The sequence below is a fragment of the Phascolarctos cinereus genome, unplaced genomic scaffold, assembly GCF_003287225.1.
Source record: "Phascolarctos cinereus isolate Bilbo 61053 unplaced genomic scaffold, phaCin_HiC Scaffold_4;HRSCAF=312, whole genome shotgun sequence".
In the NCBI taxonomy this organism is placed as follows: Eukaryota; Metazoa; Chordata; class Mammalia; order Diprotodontia; family Phascolarctidae; genus Phascolarctos; species Phascolarctos cinereus.
The window spans coordinates 175,118,961-175,134,348 of NW_027555847.1; the positions used below are offsets into that span (position 1 = coordinate 175,118,961).

At 38.3% G+C, this 15,388-nt stretch overlaps 2 protein-coding genes across 4 annotated transcripts in view; one reads left to right on the plus strand and one right to left on the minus strand.

Moving 5' to 3' along the window:
* NDE1 (nudE neurodevelopment protein 1) overlaps window positions 1–5,223 on the plus strand; it is a 34,913-nt gene extending 29,690 nt beyond the window's left edge. Inside the window, exon 8 of the mRNA XM_078152805.1 lies at window positions 5,134–5,223. Within this exon, the coding sequence (XP_078008931.1) occupies window positions 5,134–5,223 (90 nt within the window). The remainder of the gene's footprint in view (window positions 1–5,133) is intronic.
* MYH11 (myosin heavy chain 11) overlaps window positions 1–15,388 on the minus strand; it is a 123,287-nt gene that overhangs the window by 6,913 nt on the left and 100,986 nt on the right. For all 3 annotated transcript variants that reach the window (XM_021001832.2, XM_021001830.2, XM_021001833.2), the window contains 10 exons: window positions 14,653–14,757; window positions 14,410–14,562; window positions 13,801–14,049; window positions 9,089–9,301; window positions 7,724–7,936; window positions 5,201–5,362; window positions 4,083–4,211; window positions 3,592–3,680; window positions 2,032–2,155; window positions 752–960 (listed from right to left, as the gene is read on the minus strand). In XM_021001832.2, the coding sequence (XP_020857491.1) occupies window positions 752–960; window positions 2,032–2,155; window positions 3,592–3,680; window positions 4,083–4,211; window positions 5,201–5,362; window positions 7,724–7,936; window positions 9,089–9,301; window positions 13,801–14,049; window positions 14,410–14,562; window positions 14,653–14,757 (1,646 nt within the window). The remainder of the gene's footprint in view (window positions 1–751; window positions 961–2,031; window positions 2,156–3,591; window positions 3,681–4,082; window positions 4,212–5,200; window positions 5,363–7,723; window positions 7,937–9,088; window positions 9,302–13,800; window positions 14,050–14,409; window positions 14,563–14,652; window positions 14,758–15,388) is intronic.

A 15,388-nucleotide genomic window follows, 5' to 3' on the forward strand; every position in this document is an offset into this window, starting at 1 on the left:
ATTTACTTGCTGTGTGACCCCAAGGCAAGTTGCTTAACCTCTGTTTGCCTAGGAGGCAACTAGATGGCTTGGTGAATACAGCATTGGGCCTGGAGCTGGGAAGCCCTAAGTTCAAAAATGGCCTCAGACACTTACTAGCTATGTAACCCTGGGCAAGTAATTTAACCCTATTTGCCTTAATCCACTGGAGAAGGAAATGGCAAAGCACTCTAGTATTTTTGCCAAGAAAATCCCATCAACAGCACTGATGTACTATGGTCTGTGGGGTCATGAAGAGTTGGACACAACTAAACAAGTGAGATGTAGAAGGCTTTTTTTTGGGGGGGGGAGGTGGGCATTTGTTGTTCCTGGTTTGTATTTAAATGACTTCAGTAAATATCAGAACTGACTGCTACAGGAATATCCTGGGAACCTTGATCTCAATTATCTTATCTTCAAGGGAATGCTTTTACTTCAACATTAACCTTTCCATGGAGACTCTGGAAAAACAGTTTGGAACAGGAAAATACCTTCTTCTGGCGAAACTTAGCTGATTTTATCATTAATGGATGATTTATACAAGTCCACATTGTGATTAATCCCAATCTGTGGTCCTTAGTTCCCTAATGGCTAGAATTGAGGACATAATTCCTGCCTTTCCTTGCCATTAAGTGAGGCCATTTTCACTGGGTTTGGGGGCTGAAGCTAAGGGGTTTGATATCCTGAAACCTTGTGAGCAGATAACTACAAGTGGAGCAGGGCCCTCTGGTACCTGGCTTCCTGTTCCACCTGTTCCTCCAGCTGGGCGATCTTGGACTCTAAGGCAGCAATGGTCGCCTTGAATTTGGATCTGACAGCACCCTCCATCTCCTGGAGTTTGCTCTTCAGCTCCTTGTTCTGCCGCTCAAGTTGCTGCCGGGCGCTCTCGTTCTTTTGGGCTGTGCTGCGCTCTGTCGCCAGTTCATTGTTGAGCTGCTCCGCCTGGGTAGATGTGGAAAAGGGAGTTCAGGGCTCAGGGGAAAGACCCACTCAGTCTCGTGAGGAAAGGAATCATGACTTAGTGAAATCCTAGTGAAAGACAAAAACCATCTAGGACAGTGATACAAAGACTTTCATCGACATACATGCAAGGTATTATAACTCTAAAACCTCTTATTTCTGTATGACCAGATTATATATTAAACATTACATATATATATATAATATCCCCATTGCTCTTTTGGTTAATGGCAATAATAGTAATAATGATGATGATGATCATGATAATAGCATTTACCTAGTCCTTTAATATTTAGTTATTGTTTAATAGTTAAATAATGATAATAGCATTTACTTTAGTGCTTTAATATTTATTATTAAGTTATTGTTTAATAGTTAAATAATAATGATAATAGCATTTACTTCAGTGCTTTAATATTACTAAATTATTGTTTAATAGATAAATAATAATGATAATAGCATTTACTTCAGTGCTTTAATATTTATTACTAAATTATTGTTTAATAGTTAAATAATGATAATAGCATTTACTTTAGTGCTTTAATATTTATTATTAAATTATTGTTTAATAGTTAAATAATAATGATAATAGCATTTACTTCAGTGCTTTAATATTTATTACTAAATTATTGTTTAATAGATAGTTATGATAATAGCATTTACTTTAGTGCTTTAATATTTATTATTAAATTATTGTTTAATATTTAAACAATAATAATAGCATTTACTTCACAAAGTGCTTTACAAATATTTTTGCCTTACAACACCTTAGGTGCTGTTACTATCCTCATTTTGCAGGTGAAGAAACTGAGGCAGACAGAGGTTAAGTGACTTGTCCAGAGCTACAAGGCTAGTAAGCATCTATGGCAGGGGTTGAACCTGGGTCTTACCAACTTCAGGCCCAGCGCTCTATCCATTGTATCACCTAGCGGCCCCTATTAATGGTTAATGGTGATTGCAAATGTGGCTTCAGAGTTACACTGTGTATCGTTGCAACTAGAATGTCAGGCATGCCTCAGTTCGTTCACTTCAGGCACTCTGTCAAACCCTTACCTGTTGTGTGGCTTTCCTGAACCGGTCACTCATAGCCTCCATGTTGCCCTGTTCTTCTTCCAGTTCTTCCTCCAGTTGGGCAATTCGAGCCTCTAGGCGGCGCTTATCATCTTGCAGGGCATTCCTGAGTAACAGAATGGTCATGGGTTTCTGACGTCAACCAGAAATTTGGATAATGTCCCCCCTTCTTGCATCTGAACCTGAATGAGGACCAGCAGTTTTTTTGTTTCTTTCCTTTCCCTTGTCATTCATTTGCCCATTTCTCCTTCTCATGCCTACCACAGCATTTACTCTCCAAAACAATAACAACATGGAAATGCATTGTTGGTAGAGTTGTGAACTGATCCAGCCATTCTGGAGAGCAATTTGGAAGTATGCCCAAAGAGCTATAAAACTGTGCATACCCTTTGACCTAGCAATACCACTCCTAGGTCGTATTCCAAAGAGATCATAAAAACAGGAAAAGGACTCACATGTACAAAAATATTTATAGCAGCTCTTTTTGTGGTGGCAAAGAATTGGAAATTAAGGGGATGTCCATCAATTGGGGAAAGATTGAATAAGTTGTGGTATATGAATGTAATGGAATACTATTGTGCTATAAGAAATGATGAGCAGGGCTGGAAAAGACTTACATGAACTGATGCAGAGTGAAATGAGCAGAACCAGGAGAACATTGTATACAGTAATAGCCACATTGTGAGATGACTGACTTTGACAGACTTTGTTCTTTTCACCAATGCAAGGATCTAAGACAACTCCAAAAGACTCATGATGGAAAATGCTCCCCACATCCAGAGAAAGAACTTAGGAGTCTAAATGCATCTAGATTTGCTCTCCTTTTCTTTTGTTGTTTTGTTTTGTTTCTTCTTTCTTGTGGTTCCTCCCATTAGTTCTAATTCTTCTTTACATCATAACTAATGTGAAAATATGTTTAATGTGAATGTATATGTAGAGCCTATATCAGATTGCATGCCGTCTTGGGGAGAAGGGAGGGGGAGAAAATGTAAAACTCAACATGAATGTTGAGGGGGCAGCTAGGTGGCGCAGTGGATAGAGTACTGGCCATGGAGTCAGGAGGACCTGAGTTCAAATCTGGCCTCAAACACATAATGTTCACTAGCTGTGTGACTCTGGGCAAATCACTGAACCGCAATTGCCTCACCAAAAAAGAAAAATGGAAGTGAATGTTGAAAACTAAAAATAAATTATTAAAAAAAAAACAAACCTAAACATGGAGCACCCTCTATCAAAAAGTCCTGGATAGGAAATACTAGATTTAATTCCTGTTAAGTAACAATGTGTAATAAGCTCCCCCTAGAGGGTTTCTTCCACTCTTAGATTCTCATCTCAAAGGACAAAGCTCTGTTGAGAATCTCCATGCACTTTGCGTGGTAAAGATGAGTTCATTACTGCCAGTCCAAATGATTCTAGCTAATTGAACTGTGTTATTTAAACACCAGGAAGAACTGAAGGAGTGAAACTACTTTGCCCCATGTGCTTTTTGATTTTTTGCAGTATTACTTCCCCAGGGACTGAGTGTAGAGGTTGGTCTCTTACCTCCCAGACACACTGCTGGCCAGCTCCTCAGTCAATTCATCTTTCTCTAGGTCAGCTTGTTTTCGAGCCCTCTCAGCAGCAGCCAGATCCTGGAGAATTAGGGGGAAAGAGAAATCTGCTGTTTTCAAAAGAAGAGACTTTTGTGTCATTTTCCCGGAAAATCATTCACGATCTCCCTTGCTCTTCATCCGGCTGGGATGCTGAATCCTACTTGAGGATCGTCCATGTCTATCTATGTCTTTAGATAAAGTAGGCCAACCAAATCAGACTTGGAAATAGCCACTCAACTTCTTACCAGAAGAGAAAGGCAATTTACATCAGGAAAATAGAAAAGAACTTTGGTTTCCTTAATTTTATTACTTTCCTTGGAGAAAGATTGACAGGGAAAAGATCAATATGCGGGGGGGGGGTGAATTGAGAATTCTGATTTTTAAGCCTGGAGTTACTACAACACAGCTTGAGGATCTACTTTATTCTAGGTGAGGTCTTACCTCTTGAAGTTGCATGAGATCTGCTTCTAAGCTCTTGGCTTTCTTCTCATTCTCTTTGGCAGTGGCAAAGATCTCTTCTCTAGAGGCCCGGGCATCTTCCAGCTCTCTTTGAAAGTCCTTCATCTGAGCCTGGATTGGTTCAGCAAGAGTGGACAAAAGGAAAACTGTATCCCCACGAGCGGCTCTGTTCCTTTTTTAAACAAAGCTCTATTCTTCAGCTTCTCTTTTAGTTCAAACATAGATTTGTCCTGCTTACCACAGATACCCATGAAACTACAGAGCTCCTCGTGATGTTTTGGCTTTTAGCCTCAGACCCCAGCACCTACACGAGTCTCTTCTTTGGCTTTATTCTATGTGTCCAGATTTACCTATCTTAGAAGAGGAGCCCTAAGGAGTGGGTGGAATTTACCTGGTCTACTGTTCACATCTGCTGCTTAACATGGGGTCATGCAAACAGCAGTTACCTAGTACATGTTAGCTGTTGAAAGGGGAAGTCCTCATATAAAAAAAAGTTTGAAAGACATAATTTCTGGGTAATCATTTTATTAACAATGCCAATATGTTTACTAATAAAAGGATGGTCATTTCTTTCTTAGACCAAAGACAATCATGGCAGCAGGGTCAAGGCTTATATGCCCATTGGAAGAGGGGCATTCTTGAGGATGGCAATCAACTCTGATTGGTTAACAATTAATGAGAGAATGAATATCACAATGGAAGGTTGAACCTATTCAAATGAACTTTGATTATATCATTTACTTCTAAGTTAGCCCCAGTCTTGAGCAATCTATTCTAAGAATTTATCCCACCCAAAACTAAGTAGAGAGCATAATGGTTTCCCCACCTGAGTAGTGTCTGAACAAGATTGTTAAGAAAGTTAGTCCAATCTCATTATCAGTAATGTCCTTCAAGAGACTGAACTTTTGAAATCAGGACTTTGGAAAAAGGAAACTCTGAATCTCCCCAAATCATTGGTTATTAATAATCATTTGTCTCACTTACAAGGCTGTAATGTTAGAAAGACCATGTCCTGTCTTTTTCTCTGACTCAGAGACTGGATATACCTGAAGTGGGGACCTGTGTCATGCCCAGTGAATCCAAGGAGGAATTCTACCCACCTGGAGTTTACGGAGTTGCTTGATGGCTTCCTCCCGCCCTTTGATGGCTGAGTCAGCCTGTAGTTCCAGATCTTTGATGTCCACTTCTAATTTCTTCTTGGCCGCAGCTGCCAGGGTCCGCTGTTTTCGTTCATCTTCTAGTTCTGTCTCATACTCATGGAGCTAACCAAGGAAAGGAAAGGTTGGTGTGGTGCAGGTTTACGTTCTAGGAGGCACCTGGATTTAGCTATCATCCCTGAAGCAGGGGGGGTGGGGTATCACAGATAGCAGTCAAGAAGAGGTGCCTCTGGGATAGGAGAGCTCAACCAACAGAATTTCCCAACTGCTTAGATGGAGTGTCTGTGTTTAGTGCCAAGGGGGCTGTAGGGGTCCAAATGAAGCCCAAATACCCCTAGAGTAGGCAGTGGGGTCCCTCACTCAGTACTACTCTGCCATAGGAAGTGTGCAGGTAAATGTTTAACAATCAGCTCCTCCAGCACAGCCACTTCTCCCCCAAAGTACAAACATACTTTTATGTTTAATTTGCATTATTAACATTTTCTCCTTCATTTTCTTAATTCTAGACAATCAATAAATCAAGCCTTGATTTGTATGCTTACACTGAAATTTTAAAAATCAGCTTTCTGGAGCTGGTATGAGTTGACTCCAGGCCTAATACAATCCCTAATACATGCATTTCTTTCTATTTCCTTTTTTGAATCTTTTTCTGCTTTCCTAATCCTTCTTCTCTAATCCTCCCTTTCCTTTCCCCACAGGGATTTAGAATCAAAACTCAGTTCAGGCACCATCTTCTAGGCCTTTCCCCTTGTGACTCTAGTGCCCTTTTCTCTAAAGCCACCTTGTAGCCTTACTCTATGCACTCTGTGTATATCCTATGTATCTTGTATGTGACTATATATGTGTTGTTTTCTCCATTAGAACATCAATTTGTGGACAGGATCATTACTAATCTTTGACTCTTCGGTCAGTCAGTAAACATTTATAAAGCACCTCTGATGTGCCTGGCATCGTGCTAAGCACTGGGGATATATAAAGAGCAAAAGACAGTCCCTACCCTCAAAAAGCTCACAATCTGCCTGGGGAGACAATAAGCAAACAAATATATACAAACAAGCTATGGATGGGATAAATAGGAAATAATTAACAGCGGGAAAGACACTGGAATTAAGAGGGTTTGGGAATGGCTTCTTGTAGAAGATGGAATATTAGTTGGGACTTAAAGAAAGCCAGGGAAAATAGTAGGTGGGGGTGAGGGGGAAAAAGCATTTCAGGCATGGAAGATAGCTCGGGAAAATGCTCAGAGCCCAAGAGATGGGCTTGTTTGTGAAACAGCCAGGAGACCAGTGTCACTGTACTAAAGAGTAAGTACATGTTTGGGGAGGAAGATATAAGAAGAATGGAAAGGTAGAAAGGGACTGGTTAGGAAGGGCTTTGAGTGCCAAACAGAGCGTTTTGTATTTGATCTTGGAGGCAATAGTGAGCCACTGGAATTTGAGTAGGAAAGTGACATAGTCAGACCCGTGCTTTAGGAAAATCACTTTCGTGGCTGAATGGAGGATGGATTGGAATGGGGAGAGACAACACACCTGGGGACACAGTGGCTAGCCACACAGGTTTTTGTTATTATGTGAGTACTATTTGTTGAAGACACCCAGGAATTTTTCCCACCCCTTTTTTTTTAAAATTAAGAATTCATTTTGGGGGACAGCTAGGTGGTGCAGTAAATAGATAGATCTCCGGCCTTGGAATCAGAAGGACCTGAGTTCAAATTTGGCTTCAGACCCTTGACACTTACTAGCTATGTGAATATGGGCAAGTCACTTAACCCCCATTGCCTCACCAAAAAGAAAAAAAAATTCATTTTGGAATATTCTGTTTTATGTTGAATTTTGTATTTTTGATTTTTGTAATTTTTTAATTAAATGTCTCATTTTAAAAATATATTCTTAATATCTTAAATTTAGATGCTTTTTCTTTATTTCACTCTTACTATTTATTTTTAATAGAAGTTTTATTTAATTTCTATATTATTGTCAAGTATAGGTATTCTAGTATATGAACAAGAGCATAAGAAAGCGATAGAGGCAACATGACATAGGAGATGTTTGGGGTTTGAAGTCCAGAATACCTGCAGTCCAGTCTACCTGACACTGACTACAATCCTAAACAAACCCTATTTTACTCTAGGACATAGTGGATGGATTAGGCATAGACTGTTGTAAGGGAGTTTCAGTGTAGGAATCTTGTATGCTTGCTGCCTGCCTTGCATTTGTGTATAAGAGACTGACCAAATAAGATGAAACTAAGGAGAAGATAACTATAAATTATTGTGCATGTCTATTAACTACTATTTGCAAGTTAACCTCACCCCAAAAGATAGGTATATGTAACTTAATTGTACCCACAGCATCCATGTCAGGTGAAATGAAATATGTGTGTATCTATGTACATGTTAGCTATTACTATTATTATCCTATGTAAGGGATAGCCTCTCCTCCTCTCCCTCCCCACCAGGAACAGTACCTGCTTCTGCAGCTGCCTTCTCTTCTCTTCATTTTGCTCATCCCTTGCTTGGATATCTCTCTCAAACTGGCCCTTCAGGGCTTGCATGTTGACTTCCAGCCTCAGCTTGGCATCTTCAGTAGCCTGTAGCTCATCCTCCAGCTCCTCGAGTTGTGTCTTCATCTCCTCCATCTGGGTTTCCAGAGCTCGTTTGGACTTCTCCAGTTCATGGACCTTGCAGACAGAATAAACATTATTATTTTTACCATCATTTGTATCATCGGGCTGCTAGCTGATGTATTGAGTGTTAAGTGTCGCACTTGACATCAGGGAGATCTGAGTCTGAATCTTGTCTTAGATACTTTATTAGCTGTGTGATCCTGGACAAGTCACCTAACCTCCCTCATCCTCAGATTCCTCATCTATAAAATGAGGATGATAGTAGCGCCTACCTCACACAGTTGTGAGGTCAAATGAGATAACACATGTAATGAAATCTGCAAAGACTAAAGTGCTATATAAATGCTATAGCTGTTATTGTTATCACTGTTTTAGTTATTAATATATTAGTAACTATAATGTTACTATATATAGTTACTATATACTATATATAATATATAGTTACTATATACTATAATATATAGTTACTATATACTATATATATTATATACAGTTACTATATATAGTTACTATATACTATATATAATATAGTTACTATATACTACATATATTACATATAGTTACTATATACTATATATGATATATAGTTACTACATACTATATATTATATATAGTTATATATATAATTACTATATACTATATATAACATATAGTTACTATATACTATATATAGTTACTATATATAATAACATGTTACTAATATATAGTTACTATGTACTATATATAGTTACTATATATAAACATTGTTACTAATATATAGTTATTATATATAGTATATATAGCATACTATATGTACATATAGTATGCTATATATATAGTAACTATATATTAGTAACATAATGAAGATTACTAATGAGTAACATTGCTTTTATAGGACATTCTTGACCAGAAATAACAATGTTGTCCCAAAAGCAGAGTTTTCTTTTCCTCCCTAGGTCTCCAATCTTTATCTTCCACATTGATTGCAATTCTTTCTATCTCTGCTCCAGTTTCAGGCATCCCTTCAACTTCTCAATATTTTGGTGATGTAAAATCGTTTTGGCCACAGGTCTGTGCTCTGAGCTCAGTCTTCACTTTTCGGATTCTACCCTGAATTTGTAGCTGGTGGGGTCTGGCAATTGTAGGCTTCTGTAGTGAATAAGTGGAGGAACCAGTGCTGGCAGACTAGAATGATACAGATGAGAAGAGGGATTGGGGAAGACTCACATTTTTGCCCACGTCATCCTTGGAGCTAACCAGATCTTCCATTTCGGCTTTGAGCATTTTGTTGGTTCTTTCAAGTTCTTCTTTGGATTCCAGAGCCTCCTCCAGAGCCCGGGCTAAGGATAGGGCTTTTGTTTCCTTCTCTCGAGCTTCCGCCTCTGCTCTGTCTCTTTCATCGGCATATTTGGAAGAGATGTTTTTCTCCTCTGCTAACAACTGCAAAACAGCCAAAAAAACACAGAGGTAAGCACTGGCTAGAGATAAGTGTTAAGGACGTTGGAGGTTATATCTGCATATATTTTCATCTTCATTTCTTAATCTCCAAAGCAAAAAAATAAAATAAACCTGTATTACCTGTAGAAATAATTTAGCTATTTATGTAAACAATTCAACATAATAATTCTGCTTTAGTTTTTCTCAGTTGACCACATTAAAAATAAAAAGTAGCTGAACGAGTTTCTATATGTAATTCTGTTGTGGTCCAGTGATAGTTAATGCTGATCAGAACGTGGCTCAATTGAAGTCAAATCCAAATAAGAACTTATTCCCATTATGGGCCTGTTAACTTTGCTCTAGTTCCCCATCCACAAGTATCTGTCACAAATATATTCTCTTGGTCACAAGGGTGGTCTGGGGAGAGTGTAGATGACCAGTACAAATCCATCTCTGCCACTGGAAAACCTCAAAGCATAACAAACTATTGCTATTAGCATAATCTTTATCTGCAGAGAAAAAAGTACAATATTACATAGTAACTCCTCATTTCTACAAAGATCTGGCTACTGGGAAATTTAAGCTTCCAGAAGATAACCAGAAGTAAGAAAAACAAAACAACAAAAAAGCAAGCTTCCAACATGCAGAATCCATGCAACTTTACTAAATGGGAGAGGTATAGAGTCAGAGAGAGTGTTAGATCCTCACCTAGACACTAAAGTAGGTTAGAGGCAGTGAGGGCAGACTGACAGACAACAGGGAGAAGAGATAGCTAACAGTGGTGAAAAAAGACTGAAAATAAACAGAATTGTAAAAACCACAGAAGTCTGGGACCACTAAATATAAAGGGAAGTACACTAATATTCTTCAGCTGTCCCAGAAGGCATGCCTGTATTGTAGAACAATAGGAGATATGTGCTTTGTATATGTGTATATATCTGCACAGCTAAGCAGTGAAAACATTGGGTTAAAGATCTGAAGAGTCTTAGCCTGTCAGGTTTGAACCCCACCTGGCCTTCTATAGTGCTTTGCAGTTTAAGAGGAGTGGAATAGTCAGAAATACTCATATTTTTGCCTACTTAGGGCAGTAGATAGAGTGCTGGACCAGGAGTCAGGAAGCCCTGAGTTCAAATTTGACCTCAGACACTTACAAGTTGTATGACCCTGGGCAAATCATTGAACCTCTCTTTGCCTCAGTTTCTTCAACTGTAAAATGGTGATAATAACAGCATTTATCTCTTGCGGTTGTGAGGATCAAATAAGATATTTGCAAAGTGCTTAGCACAGTGCTTGACATACAATAGTTGCCACATAAATATCTATAACCTTCTTTTCCTCTTCCCTTCTCCTTCCCTTCCCACTTGCTCTGTGACTACAGTGTGACCAATTTTGAGTTAAAAAATGAGTTTGTGAAACTCAAAATAATAGGTCCAAACTAAGAAATTATGGGGATAAATATGAAATTCTATCTTTAGATTAAAAAAAATCAATTTCCCGAGTTTAAAGTTGGAAAAATCATGGCTTAATGGCAATTCTTATTTGTTGTTGTTGTTTTTTGCTAGGCAGTGGGGTTCAGTGATTTACCCAGGGTCACACAGCTAGTGAGTGTTATGTGTCTGAGGCCGGATTTGAACTCAGGTCCTCCTGACTCTATGGCTGATGCTGTATCCACTGCATCACCTAGCTGCCCCAGCAATTCATATTTTTAAAAAAAAAGACTGAGGGATTTTAGTTGGCTACAAGTTCCATATGAGGTAACAGTGTAACACAGTTGAAAAAAAAATTAGAGAATACACAGGGAGAGATAACAACCAAAATGATAATTCAAATGCAATCCTATGATACATAGTTAACAAAACTGGAGAAAATTAAGGAGGAAAAGATGTCTTCAAATATCTAAAGATACTTGTCAAATTGGCAAAGAAGATAAAATCCAGAAATAGTCAATGTTGGATCAGCTGTGGGAAGATGTACACTAATGCACGGTTAACAGAGCTTTGAGTTCTATTCAACTGTTCTAGAAAACAATTTGAAATTAAGCAAGGAAAATCACAATTTTGTAGTCTTAGATCCAGCAGTCCTAGAAATATACCCCAAAGAGGTCAAAGACAGAAAGAAAAGTCCTGTATATCATAAAATATTCATTAACAGCACTTTTTGTGGTAGCAAAAAAACTAACTGGGAAGAAAATGAGTGCCAATTGATTAAGGAATGACTGAACAAATTTTGGTGTATTATGAGCCATAAAAATTGACGAGTATTAGGAATTCAGAGTAACATGAGAAGACATGTATACATAGCTACAGAGTAAAGAAAGCAGAATCAGGAGAACCATATACAAAATTACTATATAGTGATATAAACAAAAACAGCAATAACAGCTGGTGAACTCTAACATTCTGGGTCCCAGAGAACAAAAGACAGTTTTTGTTCCTTTCTATAGAAAGGTGAAGGACAAAGGATTTGGAATTTTGCAATTGTTGTCAGAAGTTTTTCCTTTGTTAGTTTTACTTAATTGAAAAAAAATTTTTTGATTAAATTAAATTTTTAAAAATTAATTTACTTAATTACTTTTCTGTGTTACAAAGAAGGGGTCAATGTGTTTGTTGGAAGATATATCCAGAAATGATGTTTTTATATTAAAAGGCATCAATAAAAGCATGAAAAATTAAGGGATTAGACTTATTTTGCAAATAGAAGTTACAGGGAAATAGATTTTGGCTTACCAGAGAGAATTTTCTCATGAAACTATCTAGGAACCCAAGGCACCAGTGACAAGTTCACAACAGGTAAATGAGCAAAGGATAAAACCAGATAATTTTCAAAATAGGAAAGAGAAATTATTGATAATCATTTGAAAAATGCTCATCCTCAGTGATGAGAAACGCAAATTAAAACAAATGTAAGGTTATCACCTCACACCCATTAAACAGGACAATAAAAAATAAGGACAACATTGGTGAATTTGTGAAGACACAGGTACCCTCATTCATTGCTGGTGGAATGGCAAATTTGTAGAATATTTTTGGATTGTAATCTGGTAGGACACAGTAAACATTGCAAAAATAATCATATTCTTTGACCCAGTTATTCCATTGTTAGGAATATATCTTGAAAGGTTTGGGGTTTTTTTCAGTTGAAAAAGAGATGTCTGTATAGATTTTCATAGCAGCATATTATATGTAATCACAAAAACTGGAAGCAACCTAAATATCCAACAGGGGAAGAATTAATTACATGGTGATACATTCATGCAGTAAGATGCTGTAATATAGTTTAAATTGATAGGTGTGAAGTATATAGAAATATTTGGAAAATATCTATATGAAATAATGCCAAGTGAAAAAAGCAGAGCCAGAATGAAGTACACATTAACTACAACCATAAATGAGGAAAAGTCACTGAGAATGAATGGGCAAAAAACACAGATTCCTAATGAAGACCTTAGAGGGAGCAACTAAAAAACCGTTATAATGTTTTATATATCGAAATTAATTTAAATGTAGACACTAATCAAGTTTAGTTGGTTGATGTTCAATGTTGATCTTTTAATTAAACATTTAAAAAAGTGGAATGTCCTCTGGGAGGCAGTAAATACCTATCCACTGAAGGTGAATGACACCCATCAGGTTGTAGAGTGAATTAAATTAAATATTTCTAAGGCCCCTTTTGATAACTGTAGAAAGAACTAATCATCATAACAATGACCCTGAAGTTATTAAGAAAAAGTTAAACTATATTTAGTACATTCTGTTTAAGAAAGCAAGGAGAGGCAGCTAAGTGGTGCAGTGTATAGAGCTCCAGCCTTAGAGTCAGGAGGACCTGAGTTCAAATCTAGCCTCAGATACTTGACACTACCTGTGTGACCCTGGGCAAGTCGCTTAACCTTGACTGCCTCACCAAAAACTAAAAACTAAAAAAAGTATATAATGATTAAGAAAGCAAGGAATCTGTGCCTAACAAATTTTAGGAAGATTTTATATCCAAAATGATTTAAAAAATAATTTTTGTTCTTAAATCATTTTAAGTTATTTGGAATAGTGTATGTGTGTATGTATGTATGTATGTATGTGTATGTATCATGTATGCGTGTACATACACATATACATATCTACACATATATGTTTATGAGCATGTGTGTGCGCGCGCGCGCGCGCGCGCACACACACACACACAGTTATATTCCTTATCAATGCTGGATAAATTTAGCAGCCCAACAGTCAAACTGATCCCATTAACAATAGTCTCCCACATTGGCTTCCTTGCCAAGGGAGGTTCAATATGAGGGTAGATCCCTCTTCACTTTCAACATCTGGTTTATACTTCATCGGGTTTAGTAGCCGGCAGATCAAGATTGTTCTGTGACCAGAGGTTAGGTGGCAATTCATTGAGGAGAAATAGGGAACAAAAATACCCAGAGGAACTTCAAATGCCAACTTGACTCACTTGACCATTTCTTATGTGAACCACCACAGGAAAGAGACCATAAGAGTAGATTCTACCTGGTCAAACTTCTTTTGCTTCTTTTCCAAATTGGACACCAGTTGGCGCTGGTTGTCCAAGTCCACCACCAGGTCATCCAGCTCCTGCTGAAGCCTATTTTTAGTCTTTTCCAGTTTGTCATAAGATGCTGCCTTCTCCTCGTACTGCTGGGTGAGGCCTTCAATTTCTTTCTGGAGCTTCTTCTTGCCCTCTTCAAGGCCCTCCACGGTGCTAGCAAAATCTTGCAGTTTCTTCTTTGAATCAGAGAGCTGAAATAAGAAAAAATTCAGGTAAGAAGAAGAGCGTGTTATCGTGTGCTGCTCAGTTCCCTGAAATGAGCCCACCTTGTGTCCCATCCTTGTAAAATGAAGTAAACCAAGATTTCTCTTCTTCTTGAAGACATCCAGCCGGTAGGGAGAATGGAGTGGCTAATAATTAACCCAATGAACTAAACAACGTGGTATAAGTTCTCCATGGTCCACACTTTAGGGTCCTCTAGACCTAAAGATCTAATAAGAATTCAGGCTCATGAACTGAGCTGGGTCATGGATATAGCATAGATTCTTAGAACAAACTCTTCTGCCTCTTTCCAAATCCTGCCTGTCCCTGGACTGGGATCAAGACAATACCTGTATGTTAAGAGTTGAGATGTGCCGCTCCAGGTTTTGCTTGGCTTCCATTTCCTCATCCAGTTGGTCTTGAAGGCTATTCCTCTCATCCTCCAGCTGGCGAAGTTTTGTAGACACATTCAACTTCTGCCGTGTTTCTTCTTGGAGCAGCTCCTGTGAAAAGAACACACCAGGTTTCCTTACCATGAGCATTTGTGTCTCAGCCTTGGTCCCATTTCCTAGATGGGAAGGCATGATACTTACTTGAGTGTCCTGAAGCTGGGATCCTAGGGATGCAACGTCTTTGGCCAATTTGATGGCTTTCCCCTCTGCCTCATTCAGCATCCCAGTGACACTCTCCACTTCATTCTAAGGTTCAATTACATGTAAAAGGAGAAGGGTTCATTGATTGATTCAGTTGACAACCCTCCCTGCCCATACACAAAATAACACTCTATTGGATGGAAAAGCTAAAATCTGTTACATCTTGGGATCAAATACTGAATTATTATCTGGGATCTCTAGTCTCATCTAAGACTCAATTGCAGAGCAAGCCTATATTGATTGGGACTTACAGAACCTCCTCTAACCAGAGGAGTCCAGCAAAATTAAAGATATACAAAAATAAAAAGGGCTGATTTGAGTGATGGTGGGTTCACCTTTACAAAAGCTAGATGACCTCTTACTCGGTATGTTATAAAGAGGATTCTTTTTTTCAGGCACAGATGTATATGCCTTTGAGGTTTCTCTCAATTCTGAATTACTGTGATAAGTTGGCCTTAAGCACCTTACGAAGAAGACTCTGTGTCTGATCCTTTCCATTTCCATAAGATGGTCACAGATTGGACATTTACCATAGGAAGAAAGACATGCCCTTCCCTTTGGAAGTATGCTTACTAGAAGGAGTTTGCAGTTCCCTATTCCCATACTTATTTCTCCATCTATTTGGCGGTACCTCAAGATAGGGAAGGTAGTGCTTTATACCCATCCTTCGGACCCT